Below are 25,763 nucleotides of genomic sequence, written 5' to 3'. Positions count from 1 at the left end.
TGTTGCAAACATAGCTGTTAAAAGGTAGTTTTCTAACGTGTGCTGGTTAAAATAGCATGTACCTCGCTTAGTGGAGCCCACAGCAGTGCATGCTGTTTTCGTTAGCGTGAGCTAGCCTATGCTGGAGCAAAGCCCTTTACAGCATATGGCATATGAATACTGCTTCTTTTGTGGCTTTCATAGCTTCATACATCTGAGATGCAAAACCAAACCACTCACCAAGACTAATCATCTTTTAAAATAATTTCTTAGTAACCTCTGGAAATGATACGCACATTGGTGTGTACTGAAAAGTTAACGTAATTCTCTTTTCTTTATCCTTTTACTGAATCCTAACTGTGTTGCAGCCTATCTTAGCCTAAGCCTCTTGTGGTCCACATTCATCAAATGTATCTTTAAAAAAAAAAAAACTGGCCATGGTGGCACACACCTTTAATCCAGCACTTGGGAGGCAGAGGCAAAAGGATCTCTGTGATCTCTGTAAATTCGAGACCAGCTTGGTCTACAGAGTAAGTTCCAGGACGACCCTGTCTTGAAAAAACAAAAAATAAAAAATGATACATTGGTTACGGTAAAAGTGACCGAGATAGTATGTGCAGTTTGAATTGGTGTTATTTTGTTCATCTTTGTGGTATTAGCAAATCAGTCGTTCATTTAAACCTTTTAGAGCAGTTCTCTGAGCAAGAAACTACCCAGGAACTCCTTTTTCCATCTATCTCCCTTTGCATATAGAGCTCAATATTTCTTAGACACGATTTTTTATTGCCTTGTTCTGCCACATTTAAAACTATACAGACTTTGTGGCTTGTTTTACATTATTTTAAAGATTTTAAATCCAAGACCATGAGTAAAAACAGTTATCAATGAGGCTGAGTGTGTTGGTGTTGATCATTCTAGCACTGGGGAGGCTGAGGAGGCGGGATTATAGGTTCAAAGCAAGCCTGAGTTACATGCACGACCTTGTCTCAATAAATAGAAAGTGTTTGGGGGTATATAATAGTTTAATATTTTCAAATCTGGTGAATTCTAAAATTAATTTCCAAAACTTCTATTCTTTTGTTTCCAATATCTAAATTTACAAAAGCCTTACTATCACATAATAATCTATGGGGCATTTTCCTGGGTCTTCTATAGATGATTTCATCCATAAATGTCAGTGAACACTGAGTCATGGTTTATTTTCATTCCCTTTAAATTATTGACTTATTATGCTAGCATGCCACCTACCAGTCAGATCCTGAGTTCATTACCAAAGGCTGCAGTTCATCAACAAAGGCCAGCACCTGAAGCAGACAGCCAGCCAGCTTCCCATGGTCACTGTGTTTCATATGATCCAGCAAGCTGAATCAGAAGACACCTTAGCTTCACGTCATCACGTGTACGGCGACCACTTACTAGAACATGCCATAGGAAGCCTTCACCTGGGAGAGTCACTTCTGCTCGTACCCCAGCAAGCACTTTAAAATGACCAACTTTTTTTGTTTTTAATGTTTACAAGTTAGGGTTTATTTCATCTTATCCTTGCTTTCAGCTCTTTGATTTGATACTTCTAATGCTTATGAGCATTTTTAAAATGGCTACTAAAATCTGGCTGGCAAGAGGACTCCACGTGGTTGTGACGAGGCACACTTGTTACGTTACGTCACCCACCTTTGGTATCTAGACTACACACTGCCTTCCTATTCTGACTTCTTTCTCAGTAGTGTCTTCCTTTTATCGTCCTCCTGAATGTCCCTCATAGTGTGCCTATGTGTGAACACATGCTCAGCCTTATTTCCTTAGGATGCTGTTTTTAGCTTTGTGATCAGAGCACCGCTGCTGTCTTTCTGTATTTAGTATTTATTCGTGGTTGTCATTTACTTTGTCCTCTGTCGACTGATCTGGAAAGCCCTGATTGCCTCGACCGTAGTCTCGATGCAGTCACAGTGGGTTTGGGTGAAAAATAGAAATACGAAGAAAATCATGTCAACAAATATCAAAGAAGGCAAAGTGTCTGACTCACTTCAGGCTCAGAACCCTGGCTGGACTGTGTGTGTAAACAGTTCTAGAGCCGGAAGGCAGAGTCTTGTGTGAACTGGGCCAGCACTCTCCCCTAACCTGTTGCCTGAACCTGTCTTCTGGTGTGGAGGTCTTAAATGTGAGGGAGTTCCGGATCACTTGGAAAAGCTGGTCACCTGCCTGGCAACAGTGCTGTGCTCGGAGTGGAAGTCTGAGGGCTTTACACTCTCCTGAAGCCCATCCATTGTCATCAAAGATACAGTTTCTGGTTCCTGCCACAGACGAGAACCTTTGCTTGGCTGCCCAGTTTTGTAGTTTTAAGTGCTTCTATCAGATGGTGTGTGTAATATTGCTGTGCCTCTTAGAAAGAGCTGGACAGGAGAGGTTGGTGCTGGTGATGGCGGTGTGGGTGCTAGAGCCAGAAAGCCAGAACCTTGCTTGCATTTGCTAATGCTTATCACCAGGCTAAATGTCCAAACAAAAATTATCATTGGTTCTTGTTTCCTTGTTTGATTTTGTTTTTCTTTTTAAATCATTGGCCAAGAATCCAGCTATAATACATATTCATATAGATATGAATATATGTATATATATTCACACTAACTACCACATTAGGAGTCTTTCATGAGGCACTGGCTAAGAAGTTGAGCTCTGAATTATTTGCCCTCAGATTTGTACAGAAGTGAGCACGCCGACTGAATTATGTATGTCTAGCATGATTTTAGCATGTCTATTTAACTTCATTCTATTTTTCAGAATGATTTCATAGCATCATTTAACCTGTTGCCACTACACAGTAGTTTTCTAAGGCAGACATTGTTAGCAGGGCAGTGCGAGGAAGAGTGAAAGACACAGGCTGGTCAACTCACCCACCATCAAGGACACATCTACCGAATCCCTTTCACTCTTGTTAGACCCCAAAGCAGGCTTTCCATTCAACCTACAGGTATTTCTCAGACCTCCTGTCAGTCTAGCCCAGTGGCACTCAGCTTTCCATCGGTCGGCATGGGTGTTAAGAATGAATGTGTCAGGGCTGGAGAGATGGCTCAGCAGTTAAGAGCACTGACTTCTCATCCAGAGGGCCTGGGTTCAATTCCCAGCACCCACATGGCAGCTAACAACGTCTGTAATCCCAGTTCCAAGGTACCCAACGCCCTCACACAGACATCCATGCAGGCAAAACACCAGTGCACATACAATAAAAATAAACAAATTATTTTAAAAATAATTAACATGTCTCAGGATTCTAAGATATCTAGAAAAGTCTCCTAGAAAATCATGGATTGCCATCAGGAACTAACTTTTTAATAATCTCTCTGATATTGAAGAGCAAGGAGTCAGCCAGTTTGTCGCATGCTGCTGTCCCCTCTGCTTGTCAGGTACAAGAAGAGCAGGTGAAGCAAAATCTCTGGAATTCCGTCCTGTTTTAATGTTTCAGCGGTTTCCGTTTAAAAGGTTCCTACGATCCAGTGACCCCGTCTGTTAAATAAGAATTTCATCGCTTCCTGCCAGGTTTAACTACTTAGCTATAGGTTATTATTCTATGTGAAGTACATCATCTCCAAGATTAATGAATAAGATATGTGTGACTGGCAGAGCCAGCTTGTTGTAGAAAAGGTTTCATGCCTAAGAAAATACATGCATCGATTGGACATGAAGGCTTCTAAGTATTTATTCAACTTAAAACACAAAGGATCTTATCAAACTTTGAGTTTCTAAAAAATCTTTTTACAAATCTTAACACTAAATATGTAGCTACCAGATTCAATTTCATAATGAAAATACATTTTTACATATTTATTTATTTTCTGTCAATTATATTTTATTTTTTTAATTAATTAATTTATTTAATTATTAAAGATTTCTGCCTCTTCCCCGCCACCACCTCCCATTCCCCCCCCAGTCAAGTCTTCCTCCCTCCTCAGCCCAAAGAGCAAGCAGGTTTCCCTGCCCTGTGGGAGGTCCAAGGACCACCCACCTCCATCCAGGTCTATTAAGGTGAGCATCCAAACTACCTAGGCTCCCACAAAGCCATTACGTGCAATAGGATCAAGAACCCATTGCCATTGTTCTTCAGTTCTCAGTAGTCCTCATTGTCCGTTATGTTCAGCAAGACCGGTTTTGTCCCATGCTTTTTCAGACCCTGGCCAGCTGGCCTTGGTGAGTTCCCGATAGAACATCCCCATTGCCTCAGTGTGTGGGTGCACCCCTGGCGGTCCTGAGTTCCTTGCTCGTGCTCTCTCTCCTTCTGCTCCTCCTTTGGATCGTGAGACTTCAGTCCGGTGCTCCAATGTGGGTCTCTGTCTCTGTCTTCTTTCATCGCCTGATGAAGGTTAATATTCAGGAGGATGCTTATATGTTTTTCTTTGGGTTCACCTTCTTATTTAGCTTCTCTAGAATCACGAATTATAGTCTCAATGTCCTTTATTTATGGCTAGAAACCAAATATGAGTGAGTACATCCCATGTTCCTCTTTTTGGGTCCGGCTTAACTCACTCAGGATAGTGTTTTCAATTTCCATCCATTTGTATGCAAAATTCAAGAAGTCATTGTTTTTTACTGCTGAGTAGTACTCTAATATGTATATATTCCATACTTTCTTCATCCATTCTTCCATTGAAGGTTGTTTCCAGGTTCTGGCTATTACAAACAATGCTGCTATGAACATAGTTGAACATATACTTTTGTTGTATGTTAGGGCATCTCTTGGGTATATTCCCAATAGTGGTATTGCTGGGTCGAGAGGTAGGTTGAACCCGACTTTCCTGAGAAACCGCCACACTGCTTTCCAAAGTGGTTGCACAAGTTTGCATTCCCACCAGCAATGGATGAGAGTGCCCCTTTCTCCACAACCTCTCCAGCAGAGGCTATCATTGGTGTTTTTGATTTTAGCCATTCTGACAGGTGTAAGATGGTATCTTAATGTTGTCTTGATTTGCATTTCCCTGATTGCTAAGGAAGTTGAGCATGATTTATTAATAAATTTCAAATCCTAGCTCCTAAGGTGATTTGGGTCAAATGTTTTCGTAGATCTAGTCTATGAGGCGAAGTTTTCACATTAACATTTCCAGAGTTCGATGTCTTTCAGTGGAGGGAACTCCTGGTATGGTTTGAGTCTGAAATGCGGCCCCATTGACTTGGTGTTTGACCCCTCGTCCTGGCTGGGAGTCTGTGGAACATGTTGGACTTGAGGCTTCCCTGGCAGACGTAGGGCAGTAGGGGCAGGCCTTGAGGGTCATAGCCTGCCCAACTTCTGTGCTTCCCCCACCTCTGAGATGTAGAGCCCCAGCCCACACTCCTGCTGCTGTGCTAGGCACCGTGATGGGTGTGCCCGCACACGGTCAGGCATTCTCAGCTACAAAAGCAACCACAGTGCAGCCTGGAGAATTCCCATGTCTGTATTCAAGTGATGTGTAAACTAACACATCCTACCGTCAGTGATGTTAATGTCATGTACTAACCACAGTTTCCCTTATGCAAGGTTTCTTCTGGGAAACTTCATTTAGCCTAAGAATAATCTTAAGATAAAAATAATTACCATTTTCTCTAGTCTACAAAGTAAGAAAATTGAAACGAGGAACAGTAAAAGACCCATTTTAACATAAGCTTCATGACTATAATATGTACATTATACGTGAGTCTTATTTCTTTGAAATCTCAGAGATTTTCCAACCCCTTTAATACCAGATCCAAGAGTTTTCCTTCAGTCATGTTTTCAGGATAAGTGAGACAGCCATCTTCAAAAGCTACACTATCGGTGTCTTAGCGGATTTTGTATTCTCCATTGGGCTCCCCAAGAACACAGAAATTCCTTACTTCAGTCTTGTGGTCATGTGACTTTAAAAGTATGGTGACACTCTTGAGCTCTGCCTTGAACAGGCACCTGTCTGCATTTCTCTAGCCAGTCACAGTTCTTCACCAGAGTGTTTGGTTCAAAGCATAGAGATTAACAGACTCACGGGAATCGTCCCTTCTTGTACTTATCAGTTCATATGTATTATCCACCAGGTATGATCAGTGTTTCATTCCACTCAAGGGTGGAATAGGGCAGGCGGTGTAGTCTCATCTGTCACCAGAGCCCTGGGATGTTCTGGGGATGGACCTCCCTCCAGAGCAGACTGCTAATCAGCATGGTGGAGTCATTGACTTCTAGATGCACAGCAATTCTTCAGACTTTCCTCTGCTGTATTTTGCTTTATCGTTCTCCTGGCACAGTCACAGAATCAAGTTGTTAGTTGACATTTCGGGGTGCGTGTCCTGGGTCGTTCAAGGGCAGTGTTCCTTCCTCCACCAGTGTCTAGCCTCCTGACCCTAACACTGAAGCAGGGTGTGCTCAGGCCGCCCCACTGCTCTGAGTGTGGGGCGGGTTCGACTCATCTTCAAGGAACTGAGTTAGCAATTCAAGTTAGAAAGCAGCTGGAAGCTGTGGTTGTGAGCACCTGTGCACACCTGTAGCCTGGGCACTTGGAAGGCTCACGCGAGATGTCGAAGGCCAGACTGGGCAATGGAGCAAGATCTGGTGTCAATAAAACCAACAACTGAACAACTGCAAAAAGATGTAACCGGAAAAAGCTGTCCTCCAGTGGGCACTCGCCTCCCAAGAGCCCTAGGATTTGGTGTGAGTGTCTTAGGTGGGAAGTGACCCTTGACCCTGAACGCAGTGACTGAGCCTGCCAGTCCATGGAGGCAGTCATCCACGTTCAGTGGCTGCCTTCTGCGGCCACATCAGTTGTCATCCCCACTGCAAACAGGACTTGTTTTGTCTCTCGCTTGTGTCGCAGCCCTGGTTTCTATTTTAATATTTAGCAGGTGGGTTCATTTGATGGACACTTTGTGTAATAAAAAGCTCTTTCAGAGTAGGCACACACAGACGCACACAGTATAAAAAGTGGCACTTGGGTGCCGTGGCTTTCACGGAGTACATTTGTGGAGCCCACAGCTTAGTCCTGGATATGTTTATAGCACTTTAGCCCTGTTTGTGAGTTTGGAACCCTTCCAGAAAAAGAGGAGAAAGACATATATTATTGTTTATAATCTGCTTTATTCCGCCGAACCTTGACGAAACGGACTGTGGATTGCTGTTTAAATCCCTCGTGCCTTTAACTACCGATTCGGAAAGTGGCTAATGCGCATTCCAGACGAAGCTTGGCATCCACTCCAGGAAATCACTTTAATTGAAGAGCATTAAATGTTAAAATGATTTTTTTCAAAAAGGAAAAAGCCGGCACACATACTGAGTCTAAACATCCTGACCCACCAGTAATAGGGTTTCTTGGTTGTCACAGCCTCCAGCCTGGGTGGGCTGTGAGCCCTGCAGTGGACAGGTGTCAAACCTGTAACCTGAATTCCCTAGGTTGCTGTCTGCAGGCAGCCACTCCTCAGCTTGCTGGTAAGCAAGCAACTTCAAGGACTCCACTTCAGAGCGGAGTAGGGAGCTGTCAACTTTATGGATGTTTGTTTTTCTGCAATAATAAACTAGTCCCAGGTGACTAAAATATGAGATTTAACCCCAAAGTCCTTGCCTGGGCTTTCCATTGCTGTGGAAAAGCCATCTGTTAAAACCTATTTACCATTTTAATGGCTTAAAAAAAATAATAAACGAGTATTTCCAACTGGAAGGGTATGCCAAGACCACTTTTTCAGTCTGTATTTTATCTTCTATAAGGCAATCTCCCCCCACCCCCGCGCCTTTCACAGATTCCCAAGCCCCTCCCAATCACAGTGTAGCTGAGAATGACTCCGAATCCATGTCTGCACTTCCCAAGTACTGGGACTACAAACGTGCACCAGCGCATCCCAAGTGTCAAATCTCAGGAGCACACAGAGAACTGAGGAGCATCGCCCTTTGCCGAACCTCTAGTTCGGCACACACAGACTGGCCTTGGATCTCTTCAGCCTGTTGTAATGTTAGCTCAGTAGAATCACAGACCCAAGAAGAAAGACAACTATCTGGGAAAGCAATGGAACAGTGGTGGCAGAACTTCTGATTGTTCTCCTCAGAGGGCCATGTGTGTCTTGGCGGCTTTTTGTTTGTTTTGTTATAAAAGATGTATTTTTAATTGCATGTCCATGTGTAGAGACGTGTACATGAGTGCTGGTACCTACGGAGTTCAGAATAGGAAAGGGAGCCACCCGACATGGGTGCTAGGAACCAAACTCTCTAAGAGCAGCAAGCATTCTCCACTGTTGACCAGCCCCTTGGTTTGTATTTGTTTGGTTGGTTTTGTTTTTAGTGAGACAGTCTATTGCTCTCTTCATTCTGAGTAAACGTCACACTAACATGTCCCCTGTTGTTGACAGAGGTTTCTGTCCTGCCCTGTCCCACAGCTGCTCAGTCCCAAAGAAACACACAGAGGTCTGCATTAATCATAAACTGGTTGGCCTATTAGCTCAGGCTTCTTATTAACTCACTCTTACATCTTAAATTAGCTCATAATTCTTGTCTGTGTTAGCCAGGTGGCTTAGTACCGTTTATCAATGAGGCATTCTCATCTTGCTTTCTTTATGTCTGGGTGACAACTGCAGACTGAGCCTTTCCTCTTCTAGAATTCTCCTGTTCTTGTCGCCCCCACCTATACTTCCTGTCTGGCTACTGGTCAGTTAGCATTTTATTAAAATACAAGTAACAAATCTTTACAGGGTGCCAGACCATTGTCCCACAGCACCCTGCAGGAAAAAAAAAAAAAAAATATGGAAATTTCCCTAGACACCAGTTGTCTAAGAGCCCGGATCACTCTGATGGGGTTTCTGCGATCCCTCCTGTCTCTCCTCTCACCCAAATATAGATACTGCGGAAGCTTCGTACAGGGGACACTGTGTGAGAAACTATAAAAACAGCACAGACAGCCATTACAAATTATGTGGTCAATAGATTTTTTTTCTACCTATTTCCAAAATCAAGGGGCAGGGGACTATGCCCACAGGAAATTGGTATTTGAAGAACCCAAGGGAGTTGGGGTGATGGCTCTGTTAAGGGCCTTCTGTACAAACATGAGGACCTGGATTTGTATCCATTGTGAAGTTTAGCTGGTCTCAGGCTGAGGTGAGCGCGGAGACTGGAGGATCACCGGGGCTTGGTGGGAGCCAGCCTGCACTTCATGCCATTTCACGGCTGTGAGTGATTTTTGAATTCAGAGTTGTGCTTTTGGTTTCCCTGTGGTGATGACAGGCTGCTGCATCAGCTCAGCTTTTTATACTGCCTATGTCAAGAAAGAAACTCTCCAGAGGACCAAGTAAAAAGCAAGGCACGTCAGCTTCTAAAGAATCTCCATCTTTATTTTACAGTTGTACCGTACACATCTCATGCCAGCACACAGGAGGCACATTACAAACAAACGCACCGTCTCTGCGTTCCAGAGTCCCGTGGCAATAAATAAGGAGGGGCGGGTGCTTTTTTTTTTTTTCTTTTTTTCCAGGAAAATGCAACTTTATTTCTTTTTAACTGTACAAAATTTACACCGTGGAAGGTTGGGGGCAAGACTCCAAAGCCTAGGAGATCTGGGGCTTTGAGGTCTGAGTGTGACCTCAGAGTGGCATCTGGAGTCCCAGGGCCCAGAACCTGCTCCTTAGGCCTAATACAGTCCTCACACGGGAAGGTCCACTGTGATCCCTGCTGTAGGCGGCGCGACAGGTAGGAGAGGTGGCCTTGCTCAGTCCACCTGTGCTCTGCCTCACTAAGCAAAGGAACGCTTGGCGCCCCTCCCACACCTGCAGCTATCTCTCCACCAGAGCTAGCAGCGGGCATCTGTGCTTTTAGTGTGGTCCTACCAAGCAGAGTGGGGATGGGGTGGCTTTGCTGAGCTCTCTCTTTTTGGCTCCAGTCACTGTTAGAGCAGTTGGAGCAAATACTGCAGGAAAAAAGGGGGGTGAGGGGCACTTGACCAATCCAAGAAAGAGAGAGCCAGTGATGTGCTTTTATTTAGCTTCAGCATGCCCAGAGCCCTTCAGCAGCAGGCAATAAAACAAAACTCATTTCCACTTAATTGAATTTTTCTTCGTCTCACCGTTTCCAGTTTTTAAAGTGCACCGCTTAAAACTGAGTCTCCAGACCCTGCTGATTGAGGAGACGTGGTCCTCGTTCCTGCAGTGAGAGCTAAGGTGTCAGTAGGGAGTGGGAGGTGCTCTGAGGATGCAGGCTGGTGGGCAGCCACACAACACAGTTCAGAAACCTGAACCTCCCTGCCAAGAGGCCCCTTGGTCACCAGCTCACCATCTGGGAGCTTCAGACGTGGGATTGGCTTTTGGTCTACAGATTATTTTTTTTAATATGTCCTTAATGAAGAAGCACTAACAGTCCCCAGTTACCTTATAGATTTTATGTTTTATGACGGCACAAGATCCCTTTCAGGCCACTGCCCAGTGCTTTGCTTCGGTCTTAATTTTGTTCTTTCCATGGTTTTTCTGTGTTAATCTGTGGGAACAGTTTTTTCAATATGGTCTGCTGTAACTGGTAGAAGAGGCATAGGCCTGAGAGAAGTGTGTGCGTACCCCATAGCCCTTCAGCGAGAGGTTTTGCCCCGCTGGTCAGCAGGCCTCAGGTTGATGTTTCCTCCATGGCTTTATCACTCTGTTCCCATCCTTGCTTATGCCACTTGCCACTGGAAACAGGGTTGTTTGTTTGTTGTTGCTTTTACTTAATTTTTAAATTTGCTCCAGGATTCAGAAGTCTGCTGGACACATTCTAACGTAGGTGTCAATCAAATGTTTGCTTAGAGGCAAAGCCGGGCCCAAATACTGTACATGCCTCTAGAAACTTACACTTCATGTTTTCAAATTCTCTTTGCCCTGGACGAGGAGGGAAAGGGCCAGCAGAGGGTACTGGTATCCTAGTGTGGGCATCTCATAAGGAAGCATCCTGTTCTCCATCTTGAACCACAGGCAAGTCAAAGAACAGTCTTAGTGTGCAATGCCCATTGGGACACCAGCACAGCCATAATTTGAAAAGAATTTGCAGGGAGATCCACTTAAAATCTGAGGCCTGTTGTGGCTGTGCTTCTAAATGGGCTCTTAGAGTGTGCTGCCCTCTAGGGAGCCAGCTCTGAACAGGACTTAAAGAAAGCCTCTGAGCCTTCCTAGCCAGTGCTCTCTTAAGAGCCCTTCCAGCTCAATGCTCCCTCGAAAAAAAAAAAAAAAAAAAAAAACACCCAAGAAGCTTCTACCAACATCACTATGTTAGTATGGGTGATAACAGCTTCCTGCTCTCTTATTACTGAGTTGAGAGTATTATTAACTCACTTTCAAAACCAAAAACCAATTAACTTCAGTCTTCAATAGTGCTCTATAGAATGTTCAAAACCACAAACCCATGAGACACTAACCAGCAGTCAAGCTGAGGCTGTGGCCTAGCTAGGGCAGCATTTCAGCTAGATTGCCCAGCCTGGCTTTGTTTGTACGTTGTGGGCAGTCTGCTGAGGATGGGGTATTTAAGAAGGGGTCTTCACACTGATGTCTGCCGTTTCTTTCGCGTGGCATATTATCTTTTGCATCTGTGTCTCCATCATTACCCCATCATCCACATTGTCGGGGAATTCCAGTAGCACTATCGAGCACCATCACTGGTAAACGTGAGAGCCCAAGAAACCGAACGTGACTATATTGTACTTTCCAGAGCCAAGCCAGCCACAGCTGGCCCACCAAAACGCCACTACAGAACTGACCAGAGAACTGTTTCTTTAAGGAAGCTTAACTGAACTCAGCTTTGAAAGAGGCTTGCAGGAAGGCCAGCAGCCAAAGAGGAGATTTGTTCCTTCCTTTCATCTCCTTAACCACATACCTGAATCCTCAAATATGACTGACAGAAAGAGGGGCCCCTGGGCCTTTGGTCTCAACACTTCATGTAAGAGAAAGGCCATGCTGTGAAGCCAGAAGAAATAAACCAGCTTCCTGAGGGGGTGGGGGTGGGGGATCCTAGCTGGCTAACTTCCCGGGAACTTTGAACATGGAGCACTTCCTTGATGGCCAGAAATGGGTCACACCAGTGGTAGTTGCCACCAGTCATGGCCGTGTCTACCACAGAGAAACAGCCTCTCTCAGATGACAGATTGAGAGCCAGGCTGGCCTCACCCCTATTGCAGGCTTCGTAAAATACTACTGCAAACCGTGCAGGCAGAGAGTCCCTGTGCTGTGGCTGGCCAGAGAGCTGGGGCTTTCTGGGTGTAGGCCTGAAGCCTGCAGCATGGCGCAAGTCCAGCCAGCAACCCAGAGAGCCCGGCTGGTCTTCCAAACCAAACCAAGGTGAGCCCTCCCCACCCCCACCTCCTATCTTCCGACTGAGTCAGCTAGGATGGCAGAGGAAGCTTTTGTTTTAAGAGAGGAAAAGAGCCTTGCAAACTCCTCAGAACCAACTCTCTGAGTACAGTGGATGCTCCGGATTTTATTCCCACCCTGTCACAAAGCCAGGGAAGTCAGGGAGCCTCGCATCAACCAGTGTGACTAAACAGACTGCGTGTTTGGAATCCGAATGTGTGAACAAATGTTTTCACTGATTGTCATTCTGGTCTCTGCATGGTTTAGCTTTGATCATTTTGTAACCCTCAGCCTGTCTTGAGGAGGAAAAGATATAAGCAGATGCAAAGGCACTCTGCACCAAGGGCTCATGGGACTGCCTGTGAAGATCCAGAGTCTCACGGAGTGGAAGCCACCTCTTGCCATCAGGGGTTCAACAATACAGATGGGTTTTTTTTTAAAACCCAGACTCACCCTGGGTCACACTTGCAGGTAGGAAAAGTCATATTTTCACAGCAACAAACAGAATGGGACGGGGCCATTTTTTTATATCAAACTGTGGCCATCAGTGTTTTTAACTAACCGTTAATAACTGACTTTATTTTGAAAATGACGGTGTAATCAAGGTGGTCCAGAAACCATTTTATTATTCTCAAGGGCAATGGTGCCTCTCCCTTAGGAATCCTGGTTCTGGTGAAAGCGGTGATTTAGGAGGCAAAATGTGAGCTGCGCCAGCAGGAGCAGAGTTTCCCAAAGGCCAAGGTGGCCTGTCACAGTCACCTTTGTGCTGTCAAAGCACTGAGCAGCCAAAGCCTCGAAGCAAGGTGAGAGGGGAGGGAGCCAACAAGCCAGTGACCTAGTGCTCTAGGCTGTCCACCCCTGTGCTGTGGTTGAGATGAGGTCGCTCTCCTGTCACCTCCCAAGAAAGCCAAGTCCTAGTGTGGTCTCAGCCTTCTAGGAACAGCGGAGGACTTCCATTGAAAATAATGGAAACTCATGTTGGCGTACTTTCGATCCTTAAGAGGCAAGTCTCTTTTGATCCTTGAAGATATTCTCTCAAGCCGGGAGGACAGGTAAAAGGTGGGGAGGAAGTTCTAGAAAGGAGGATGGTCCATTTCATCAAGCCAAGAGGCTGGGCTAGTTGGAAAATCAGGGTAGCCTACACTGCTTCCTGTGGAGAGGTCAGAGGTGGGTCCCCCAGCCATGGCTCTCAGTGTCTGGCTTACTCCCTGCCCTGCGTGCGCAATGATGCCAAGATTACTGTCCACTGTGTAATCCAGCCCATTGAGCAAAGGAGCATGGGATGGCAGGGACGATATGGAGGATGGAGACTGGGGGATACCATAGGGGCTCCCATCCCTCAAGTCCTGATAGGATTGTCCTGAACCATCCATGGAGAAGCTCCCATTCATTAACTGTCCGCCTGTAACGTCCCCCACGTTGCCATAAATCCTATTGGTGTGGCCAAGCTCTGAGAGAATTTGATCCTCTGTGGACAAAAGAACGGAGATACATTGTCAGCTACCAGGACTCTGGTGGTCCCTGCTCTTCACAACCAGCAACACAATGACCAGGAGGGATTGGATGCCCACGGGCAGCAGCTGCCCCTCTGCCAAGCACAGGTCAGACACCAACATGTCAGCCTACCATCCAGAGACCAACCCAGACCAAATGGAAGACAAGGATTGCCTGCACTGAAATCCGCAGGCCCCATGGGCTGGGAAGTGTCTGGTGAACCTGTCGGTCTAGAGTGGGTCTGAGATACCCTGATGACACTGAGCAGTGTGAGGGCCTGGGTTTGGTGGGTCACATTGCCTGTCACAATGGAAACTACTGAGAGGGTTTACTCTGAAGGCTTTCAAAGCAAGAAAAGTGCTTGGTCGGGCTGCTTGGGAAATAGGCCTGTCTGAAAAAGGTGCTAGACACCGCTCCTAGACCTGTATATAAAATCCCCATCCACCCCAAAATGGAGTTCAGTATCCAAGAACTCAGTTTCTTTCTATATCCAATAACCTACTTACTGAGGGTAAATGACTTGATTAGGGCAAATGGACCTTCTGGTTTCTTGAAGAATTTCATTAAGGGAATCTAATGAAATTTGCCGAAGGAATTTCTCTCTTCCATAGGGAGGAGCAGGTTTAGTCTTAAGAATTACAGGATTGTCATTACCCAGACAGAACATGTTATACCCAGAGACCCACCGCACCCAAGAGAAAAAGAGCTACAAAACTAGGTGTGGTGCTCCTGTGTCTTCCAGGTAGGGACTTGAGAAGCTTGCATGAGATTAACTGGTTTCCTTGATCCTGCTGAGATGCCTGGGGAATGGGCGTACATCTCCTTGGCCCTCCTTGGGTCCTAAGCACTGTGGACTAAGAAGGCTGAGTTTGGGCTTGGCAGACCACTGGGCTGAGGTCAGAAATTTCCTAACTTTGTGCCCGTGGTAAGTAACTTGTTCCAGAGGCTGCTTTCCCCTTTGTCCCTGGGCCTACACACTGATTCCTCCAAAGGCCACTTGTGACTAGACTCCAGCACCCTACCTCTCTGATCCCCACATTCCACTCAGGAATATAAAAGAGGGAGTATGTGTCATTCAAAGGGAGCAGGAAGGAGAAGACTAGGCTCGCCTCTGCCATCACCTCCACTGGGCCTTCAGCTGGTACCTGCTGTTCCTCATGATGGTCTCCTATGGGACGACCATGCCCCCCAGTTGTCCTCGGTACACAGGCCTGTTTAGCTTTCCCCAAGCTCATCCACAGTTGGTTGTGGTCACTGACACCCGTGATAGCTCTGTGAGGTGGCTAAGGAGGTGGCGGTCCCCGAGTATAGACTGGGGCTCTGACTTTGACAAAGCTCCACTACAAATCAGGTTTCCAATCCTCAGTTCAGGGCCCTTTCCTCTCCCACCCACATAAAAAGACCTGTACGTGAGGACTCAGTGACCAAGGGCGGTCACGGTTATTTGCAAACAACCTGAGGATCCACTCATGCGGTAATTTGCAGTTTTGCTGATGATGCACAGGTCTGAACAGAGCGCATGCTGCAAAGCTTTTGTGCAGAGGACAGGGTGAAGTGAGTGGCGGGGGAGGGGTTCCGGAACCGCAGCCAGTTCCCCGTCATGCACTCACATTATTGATTTCCCAGGAAAAGGCCTGTTGAGCACGTCCTCCTGCCACCAGGATTGGAGGAGCGGCTTACTCTAGGGGGCCGTGGGAGGAGCTCAGTGTCCCTGCAAAGGGGAGAAGTGCAGGAGGGCTGGGGCGAAGACTGTGGGCTGGTGAGAGCGCCTCTGGGCCAGGACGGGGCGAGGCTGCATCCTGGGGACCCCAGCACCGGTATCTCAGCAACAGCGTTCTCTTGCTCTCCTCACCCTTTCTGGGAGGGCCACTAACACCCTTCCCACCCTTGACTGAAAATCTACAAAAACCCTGTGCCCAGGAGGGTGTCATCAGAAAAATCCCATCTGCTGGCTAGGATTGCTGTCCCCCAGGGCCTCGCCTAGGGCCTCAGGCTCGCCCCTCCAGCCCTGCTCACCTTGGAAGCTCAGCTCACTGTCACTAACCCCACAGTCCTCCGCAGAGCTCTCCTTCCCCTGCTTGCTGCCTCCCCGGCTTCTCCTGACGCTCTTGTAGACCTGCCCCCAGCGGTGCCGCCCTGCGTCCTTCTTCAGCCGCTTCTCCTTGGCCCTTCTGTTCTGGAACCAAACCTGCCACAGACCACAGGGAACACATTCAGGGGTCACCTCAAGACCCCAGTGCCCCCCCAGCACTCGGGAGGTACCTAAAGCCCTGGACCCTCAAGACAAGTGGTTGAAAGTGGATCAAGCGCATTGGTAGCATGTCAGAACAAAGTGTGGGGTGCCCGAGCCTCATGCCCCAGGGCGCTGGTCCTGAACTCTGCTCGCTGTAGACTCAGTGCCACCCTCTCCCGGATGATGTCACTCACGTCCCCAAGCTTTCCTTAGGTGGAGGGCACGGACCTGCCCCAGGCCTGGACCACTCACCTGTACCACCCTCATGTCCAGGCCTGTCTCGGAGGAGAGCTGCTCCCTCACGTGCCGCGCGGGCTTGGGCGAGCTCTTGTAGGCATTCTTTAGTGTCTCCAGCTGCTTCGCTGTGATTGTAGTCCGAGGCCGCTTAGCCCCAGCCTCTGAGTCATCTGTAGCCAAGACACCTTGATGGAATTAGTGAAGCTGAAGCAGCTGGACCTCCTCTACCTCCCGCCCCGCCCCTCTCACCCTTCCCCAGAGACAACCTGGGGGAGGAAGAGGCAGTGTTGGGAGGAAGTGATCCCCACCCAGGGATGCTGACACTGGCCAGCAGCCTTTCATAAGCCCCACCTTCCCATCTCCCCTCAGCTCTGTCTTCTCCCTCCCTGGTCAGTTTAGCCACGCAGAGGCCTGTCACAAACAGAAAATAATTCCCCTCATTTCCCTGTGATGGCGAATACTCTGCTTACTCAAGAGTTGCATCCCGAGTCCTCAAAGGAAGGAGTCAAAAGATAGTCTGTCCAGAACGACCTCAGGCAACCTGCCCCCTCACCTCTCCTGAGCCTCCAGTTCCACTGACCCACCCTGGGCCTTATTGCCTCTGCCAACCTACCAGGCCTCACAACTGAGGGGGAGCCCGCACTTCACTGGACATCCATATGTTCATAAACTGGCACAAAGCCACCCGCCCCCACCCCTCCCATCACGAAGTCAAAACCCATAGGACAAGTACAATAAAACATGTATTGTTCTGTGAAACGTGCTTTGCTTTCCCCGACACACACTTGGTTGAAAGGTAAAATGAGTTTCACACTGTGGGTCGCAGTCAGATTTTCTGAAAAGCACCAAGCAGGGCAAACTGCGGTCAGCAAATGTCTTCAGTGGGTTTTGAGTGGTCAGCCTCAAGTGCTTGTTAAAGTTGGTTGTTACGTTTCGGCAGAGTGGCATCCTGGGTGTGCAGTGACTCACTGTGAGGGGAAACATTTTGTCCCCCAGCTCTTAGACTCGGCTCTGATCGGGGGGAGCCAAGAATAAAGCTGGCAAGAAATAACGTGGCCCCCAACTTCTCTGGGCCTCCACGTGTGTTTTTGCTTTCCTCCCTACCTTTTCTCCCTTTCTATTAAAAAGAAAAAAAAACTCATTTAGGACCAACAATAGAGCCCAATGTTTATTAAGTACCTACTGTGTACAGATTTGCTAGAAGCCTTACGTGCATTCAGTCCCTGATTCTAGGAGATACTAGGAGTCAGCACACGGAGTTGGGCCTTCCTGGTGAGTGACTCTGGTGAGCAGGGTCTAAAGCTGGGGAGTAATGTGGCCTCCGCATGTGGGGTTCCATGCTCTGGGAATTCAGCACATGCCCTCAGGGAAGGGTGAAGGCCTCAGAGAGTCGCTGTCAAGGACCGACAAGGGGCAGGGTCCAGAATCCCCAGGCAGATCACCACCGGGGAAACCCCTGACGCTCCTCACTTTGAATGTTGTAGTGAGGGTTGTGCCCAGGTGTATAGACCTCACAACACAGCGCTGTTTGACACAATCTAAACTACACAGGCACAAAATGGTGTGCTTTCGAAATATGCAGATGGCCTTATGTACAAACTCCCAGCTAATGAAACTTGGAAAGGAGTGGAAGCCTTTAGTCCCAGCCACTCTGGAGGCTGAGCAGGAGATCACCTGAGCCCAAGAGTTTGAGGCCAACCTGGACAACACAAGGAGAATCTCCCACTCAAAAGAAATAAAGTGTGTACAGCAAGGTGTGTGTGTGTGTGTGTGGCAGATGAGGGGACCCAGTTCATGAGAGTCCTTAATTTCAGAGCAGGTTGGCCACGTGAGTCAGAAGTCATTCTTCACGGCCATGTCGGTGCTCTGTCACGGCGGTGGGTGGCTGCTTGGTACAGCACCACTGCGCGTGTGCACAAGTCTCTCTTGTGATTATGGGAACGCTCATGCTGTTATTTTAACATTCGCTGTTATTATAATTTAAAATCTTTTTTATGTCCTATAACAATGTCATCCAAGTGTTCATTAAGTAGCGGTGGCAGGGCTCATGCTGAGAAATGTCCCCAAAATCAATAACTTTGGTGCGGAAGTTGAGTGTGATAAAAACACTACGAGGAAGGCCAAGCAGGACCATGACACCCGGGGCTGTTAATTTAGGAGAGAGCATTCAGCGAGGTGCAGGAGATAATGCTGAGAAAATAAAAAAAGTAACATTAAGGCGAAATACACTTTGGTTATGGATTGGCATGCCTGCAGAATATACCCCCACAACACACACTTATAATATTAATTCCCGTGGAAAATTGGCCTTAACATATGTTCATTTTGAGATAAGCAGTGTCTCCTAAAACTTTCCTGGCATAAAATGCAACATCGCTATATTGAAAATGGAAACATCTAAGGAGGGGAGATGAACGGACAGAGTAAGTCCCACTAAGGTGCAAATAGCCGATATTAGACCCTTTGTTTAGCTCAAGGGAGGGAATTATGAGCTTGGAAGAAGGCTTAGAGAGGCAAGAAGAATGGAAATGTAAAACAGCCAAACATACTACAGCAGACAAATGTCCCTAACCATGTCAAGGGTCCCTGGGATTGCACAGAAGGGAAAGGACACCTAGGGGACAAGCACAGAAGCCTTCAGCTGCTTTAGCCCCACCTCACCTCCTGTCTGCATCTCGCTCCACTAGCACTTGCTCTTATTTAGTGTCCCCTTTCATGGGCATCATCCTAGTTAGCTTCCAGAAACAGCAGTGTGGCAAGGTTTCCTCAGCTTGCCAGAGAAGCTCCCGATCTGTAAGCTGTGCACCCAGCCTTGGGTGCAAAGACCAGGGCTTTCCGTTGTCCTACAAGAGGCTGCGGTAGGACAAACTTCTCCCATGAGATGACAAGCCCTGCAATGTCATTTTTGCCTCCCCCATGATATTACTGCTAGCCGCCCTCTTCTCTGGAATTATCCACAGCCCCAGGAGATTCTGGGCTGTGTACACACAAGGTCAGCATGAGGTCTTTGACAATAAGAGCCAGCACAGGCCCGGGAGAGGCACGGCTTTGGTGAAGGTCTGGTAAGGTTCAGTTCTAAATTGTCTTGGTATCACTAAGTCCACCTGTGCTGACGCGCTCCTGTGACCCCCTGATGGATTCCAAAGCAACAGCATGGAGTTTTAAGGGACTAGAGCAATGGTTCTCAACATGTGGGGGTCGCCTCAGACCATTGGAAAACACAAATACTTACAGTATGATTCATAACAGTAGCAAAATTATAGTTATAAAGTAGCAGTGAAAATAATGTCATGATTGGGGGTCACCACAGCGTGAGGGATTGTATTAAAAGGATGCAGCGTTAGGAAGGCTGAGAACCACTAAAGCAGAGTGAATGAGCTCACCAAGGCAGAGGTTTGGACAGCATCTACAGAGGTCTCTGGTCCTTGGAGGAAGAAGGTCAACATCCTTGATTCACTATAAAGGTCAGAGCTATGAGTTCCCAAGAGAGATGAGGCCCCTATCCCATCATGCCACAGGCCAAAGCCAAGATTAGTCCAGCTAATTCACCACAGGGCCCTGAAGAATTGCTTCAGCCTGCTCCCCACCACAGAAAATCTAATTTTTCTCAGTTGGACAGTGGTGGAGGCACATGCCTTTAATCCGAGCACTCAGGAGGCAGAGGCAGATGGATCTCTGTGAGTTTCAGGTCAGCCTGGTCTACAAGAACTAGTTCCAGGATAGGCTCCAAGGCTACAGAGAAATCTCAAAAAAAATAAAAATCTTTTTCCATATATAAATCAGATCCAGATAGCATAGGTAAGTGAACTAGAAAGAAATACATGAAGTTGTCTGTCTGTGTGTTTGCTTCCATCAAGTCCAGATCCGTCAATGGAGCTGCCTTCCACAGAAATATCTGAGTTGATAAAAATGCCAGTCAAGGACAAAGGACCCTCATGTTCTAGGAGTTGTGGCCTAAGAGTCTTAGGTTGGGTTTGGTCAAACTCAGATGCAGGACATGATACCCTTGCCCTATTGCCAGAGCTGTGACTGAGAAACCAAGAGGGGGTGCTTCGGGAAAGTGAGTCAGGACTGACCTTCCTGGGGGCCATATGGGGAACACACTGGTCTGAGCCCCGTGCTGAGAGAAAAGCCTCTGCTCTGTGAGGCGATGACAGGGATGTCAAGAGCAGCAGCTTCTCTGGCTGCCCAGCTGAGGCCAGGTTCCCAGGAAACATCAAGGGGTGACGTCAGCCTGCACGGAGCTGTATGTCTCCACCGCAGCACATGCTGTGGCCTTGAGGTACAGTAAAGGCCACCACACTGGTTTTTGTTTTGGTCTGGTTTTGGTTTTTGGTTTTTGGTTTCTCTGTAGCTTTGATGCCTTTCCTTGAACTAGCTCTTGTAGACCAGGCTGACCTGAGACTCAGAGAAATCCGCCTACCTCTGTCTCCTGAGTGCTGGGATTAAAGGCGCGTGCCCTCACCACCTGGCTGCCATCATACTGTTGAATCTCCCTAAACATGGCTCCTCCCAGTCATTGATCTGACTGATGGGCAAACTCCAGCTTCAGGGCTTCAGGCACTCAAGGGTCAGTTCCCCTGAGCCCAAAGTCTGAGGAGAGACAGGAGACAATGGAAAACAGGCCAACTCTGCAAGTCCTGTGGCTCTTGCTTCTGCAGCTTGTAAAGCATAGGACGAGGAGGAAGTGTGCACCTCAAACGTCAGCCAAGCTCACCAGCCATGCTCCAGGCAGAGATGACTGAGTTCACTACCCCGCAAGGGCCTCGGCTGCTGTCAGTAACACAAGCTTAATACTTCACGGAGCCAGCAAGGTCTAAGGGTTTGGGGTTGTCAGAACTAACTCTCACTGTGGAGCCCTGGTTACAGTTCTCAGGGGAGGCTGAGGGTTGGACAGGAGGGACCCTGAGAGACAGGCACCTCAGCAAGCGGCACACAGCCTTCAAGGTGCTGGAGGGGCACTATAGGGCCGCGCTGCTTGCGCTGCTCACCGTTTTGCTTGGCTGTCTCGTAGTCTTCCTTGCACACCAGCCGCCCATCCTCCATCAGGTAGAACTCGTCCCCCGTGGCCAGCTGCCGGTTGCAGATGATGCAGGCGAAGCAGTGCAGGTGATAAACGAAGTCCTGGGCCTTGCGGACCACCTGGGTTGGGGGGATGCCCTGCTGGCAGGCTGTGCATTTTGTGCCGAAGCGCCTGTCAGGACGCAGAGTAAAAACAAAGGGGTCGTGGTTGCAGTCTGTACCGTTTACCGGCCCTCTCCTGTCCCACCGCCCCAGCGTCCAAGGAGCACCAAAGCTTACAGTACTCTGGGCCTCCTGCTGGCTTCGTTGCTCTGTGCCCAGGGTGCTAGCACAGCAGGCAAAGGGATTAGATCAGAGCTAGAGTCTCAGTTCCCATCCCACCACTAACATCCCTGGGATCCACCGGGGACCCTCAATGCACAGAAGCGGAGGGCGGGGCTTCTAAGTGCCCCTCAGAGTAGGAAGTCACCCTTCACCTCCTGCTTTTCTCATCTTTGTGGTGCTTTCCAAAAGACCAGCCCGGCAGGGAACCCTGTGTGACCACTCAGTTCAGCACACACAACCTTCATACACAGTTTCCCATAGGAGCGGGCCAAGCGCAGCCAGCTGGGGGACAGCGCATGCCCGCATCCACACGGGCACTCAGGAGAAAACGGAGTCATCAAAGTGAGGCTCTTCTAAAGACTTTGTCTTCCTTCTGAGGCCCCCAAAACACACACACGCATGCACACACGCATGCACGCATATCGAGCACACAGGAAAACCCAAAGCTCTCCACACAGCCTGAGATGTCACCTCCCAGGTAGGCCCAGGAAGCCGCACTGCCAAACCCTTCCTATAATCTCCAGTAAGGAATCTGCAGATCTTTGGCAAAACCTGCTTTCAACAGCTTTTTGTTGTACCCCTTTCTGGACTGGTCCCAAGGCAAGAGGAAGCCAACCACTGCGCCCTTTACGAGGGCTCACAAGGGAGGAGAAATAGATGGGCCCTTGAAGCCCATCTCCCCATCCCAGGCTAAGAGGCCCGCGGAGCCATTGCAGTGGCCCAGAAGCAAGAGAAAAACACTAGAGCTGGGCAGCTGAGGGGACAGTTGGCCACAGGTAATTCTTCCCGGTCTGGAAGGAAAGAAGGAGGGAGGCAGGAGGGGATGGGAAGCTGGGGCAGAGTTTAAAACAGCAATCAACCTAATTATTCATGACACTTCACACAGCAGAACTTTATCTTCTTCAGGATGAGAGACTTCGCCTAATGGATCGGGGGAAGGTTTGATTTTAATGGTCCTTTTAACTAATGCTTATAGGCAGCCTGATTTCCCCTGAAAGGACAGTACATATTTCATCCACATTAATACCAAATAAATTAATTATGGTCATGGCTATCATGATGAATCCCAGATTAATGCAGAATGATGGGTCTCTTATGCAGCAAGGATACCTGCTGAGGGGGCTGCACGGGCCTGCAACAGGCATGGACAGCTGTGGCTTCCACGGCACCCCACCAGGGACATAGTGTCCTGGAGAGAAGTGGGGGTCTCCACATCAAGAGTAGCAGCCAGTAGTGTGGTAGGGAGACTGCAAAGGACTGGGTATGAGGGACGGAGATCTGCCTCTTAGTTCAGAGAAAGCTAGCCCCTTACATGTAGCACCCCCAAAATGATCAGCATCCTACCTCAGAGGGACCTGGGCTTTTGTCAGATTTTCATAGAATTGCAGAACCCAGAAGAGCAGTTTCTCTTTGCTGAATAACAAAATCAGAGGATGTTCGCAGAGGGCTGGACTTGAGTGTGGAGAGCACAGTGCCAGGTCCGCACCAGCCTCAACCATCCAGAACGTGGGTGATACCCAGGTTCCCTCTACAAGCAGCGAAGCTGCAGCGGCTCCTGGTTTAAAGGGAGAGGCAGGACAGTTCTATCCTGTGTGTGCAAATGCCTGTGTGTCCCTGTGTGCACGGGAGTGGGGCAGGGAGGCAGCCAGGATGAAAGCTTTTCCCATCCACCCCCGCTAATGAACAATGTCCCCCCATGCTCGCCACAAACCCTTCCATGAAGTTCCAGAAGGAATGGGAGAGTGCACCCACGCCAGTGGACAAAGATGCTGGGGCAGAAGCCTCTCCAGGGAAGATATCTCCAAGGCCAAGCCTTCCCAGGAGAAGAGGGCTGAGGGGAGACCCCAGAGCAGAGCAAGAGAGAAGGACCCCATAGCAGCCTCTCCCACGAGAAAGCCGCTTCCCCTGGAGCAGACAGGCTTTCAATAGCCAGAAGCCCAACTGATGCGAGCAAGAGACGTGAAAGATAACGCGGGATAAATTTAATCTCATCCCGACAGTGATTCATGCCCGAGGGTGCAAGTGCACAAGGAAAATGAAAAATAAATGGACTTGCCCACTAGTACTTTTTTTTCCAGCCATTGGAGCAATTTTCCTGATTGTGGGATTTATACCAGTGGTAAGTGGAAGCTGCCCCGGCTACCTTTTTCTCCTGAAGTACCGCCAACAGGATCCTTGCCAGGGGCACTTTGTGCGCTGCCTGGGTCCTGGAGCTCTCCTGGCCTGTCCTAGCTCCAACGAGCGTTCCAGTCACAGCCAGTGGCCCCGGAATAAGTGACGAGGCCACTAGGGTGGGGTAGGTTGTGTGCGATGAAGACAATGATCTCGAGTGTGAAGTCTCAGACCAGTCACAGTCACAGGTGAGGAAACCGTGGTAGGTGACACTACCCTCACATCACCAGCCGTCACGTCACCAGCCATAACACAACACACGGCCATGTTTAAAATCGCTGGAAGCACAGCTGCTACACAGAGAGTCAACGGGCTGAACAGTAGTCTGGCCAGTTTTGAAGGGTGCTGGGGTGAAGGAGGAGGTGGACACTAGCTAGGGAGCATGGCTTCTGGGGGATTCTCCAGGCAGCGCCTCCTCATTGTGGTCAAGTATCTACCGTGTGTAGGCACTGCCCACTCCACAAATCCTGCACCCTGGCCTCCCTCTCTAGAAGGCCCTTCCTGTCCAACTAAGCCTCCTAGGATGGCCACTTTCCCACAGACAGCAGCTAGAGCTCATCCAAAGTGAGCACAGAAGTGGCTTCTCTTGGGGGCAGAGAGCATGCCTACCTTTCCCAAGACCCTAGGCTGAAACAGTGCCACAGAGATAAAGGAATGCAAGGGAAGGACGTGCTGATGGCTCCCCTCCTGTTTGTCCTTATCCTCGCCCAGCACGTAGCAGGGGAGCAACAAGACCTGCAGACCGGATGAATGGACGGGCGAATGAACGAATGGACTCCTGAAAGGTGCCCCTGAGTAGCCAGGGAAGAGCAGCTCCCAAGAGCAGAACGGAGAACACAGCGTTCCACAGTGAAACATGAAACGTGAAACTTATCATCCACTGTCATTTGACTTCACCTTCACCTCACAGACGGCTCCAGAGTGGCCAAGCTGAAAAGTGGGTATTGTGGCGCCTCGTAACAAATAGGAAACTGAGGCACAGAGTGGTAGCATGCCGGCTCCTGCTCACACCGACGGCGAAGGAGAGAATGAGGATTTGAACTCAACACTTCCAAAGCCACACAGGTTGCACACAGCTGGCAGCAAAGGCAGCAGACACAGACTTGGTGTCTGGGATGGGGCTTGATCTGGCTTGGCTACCTGATTGATTGAGAGACACCTGGGAGATTAGTGCAGCCCACTCCGGCTGTGTCCATGAGGGTGCTTCCAGAGAGGACTAACTAAATGGGGGAACCTGCCCTAATGTAGGTGGCTCCCTCCTATTGGCTGGGGTCCAGGGTGGAATAAAAGGAGAAAGGCTGGAATGCGGGTTATTACTCCATCTCTCTTCTCTGCCTCCTGATCAACACAAGGCCAGCTGCTCCTCCGTCCCTTCTCCACCGTAATGAGATGCCAAGCCCTGCCACGGCCAGCCAAAGCAGACCTTTCCGCCCTTGAGATTTTCTTCTCTCTGGTATTCATCACAGCAACAGAAGACTAACACAGTACCCCTGACCAAAGCCCAGCCTGAATGCAGGACCTCATGCCCCTCTCACGTCCCCAGCAGCTCCTGCGCCGTACAATCCCCACCCCATCCTCACGCGTCCATTAGCCAGAGGCTGCTGTGGTAGCCTTCACCCCAAAGTGTGCTCACCCATCACACAACTCAGGGGCTAAGGAAGGGACAAAGACATCACAGCCATCTGCCAGGGCTACCAATGACCCCAGGAAGAGCCAGGCCTTCTGTTCTAGTGCCTCACGTGAGTTCCTGTATCTATCTACCCCTCTGACCTTGATGGGCCTGACTGCGGCACTCAGAAGCACAAGAACACAGTCAGTGTCTAGATCCTCTGGAGAGACAACAGCGGGCAGGTCCTGCAGACTCAGAACTTCTAGATCGAGGGTCACAAAAATCTTACGCTACAGACCCCCCACTCTTGACAGTTTTAAATACTGTCACCTGACCAGATCCACACAGTTGTTTTGTGGTCCCTAGACATCAGTCAGCGCCCCTATTCACCAAGCTCCTGCTGTGTATCCTACATGGCAGAGCCTGTGA

The 25,763-nt window shown here is 48.6% G+C and overlaps 1 protein-coding gene across 1 annotated transcript in view; it reads right to left on the bottom strand.

The window, feature by feature from the left end:
• Nucleotides 1-13,316: 13,316 nt before the first annotated feature.
• The window catches only part of Lhx4 (LIM homeobox 4), a 40,223-nt gene continuing 27,776 nt past the window's right edge, over nucleotides 13,317-25,763 (bottom strand). Inside the window, exons 3-6 of the mRNA XM_057770624.1 lie at nucleotides 21,199-21,401; nucleotides 16,223-16,377; nucleotides 15,754-15,925; nucleotides 13,317-13,711 (exon numbers count right to left, since the gene is read on the bottom strand). Coding sequence (XP_057626607.1) covers nucleotides 13,317-13,711; nucleotides 15,754-15,925; nucleotides 16,223-16,377; nucleotides 21,199-21,401 — 925 coding nt within the window. The remainder of the gene's footprint in view (nucleotides 13,712-15,753; nucleotides 15,926-16,222; nucleotides 16,378-21,198; nucleotides 21,402-25,763) is intronic.

Source organism: Chionomys nivalis, chromosome 5 (assembly GCF_950005125.1).
Source record: "Chionomys nivalis chromosome 5, mChiNiv1.1, whole genome shotgun sequence".
Taxonomy (NCBI): domain Eukaryota; kingdom Metazoa; phylum Chordata; class Mammalia; order Rodentia; family Cricetidae; genus Chionomys; species Chionomys nivalis.
This window is presented reverse-complemented; position numbering and strand designations above follow the sequence as displayed.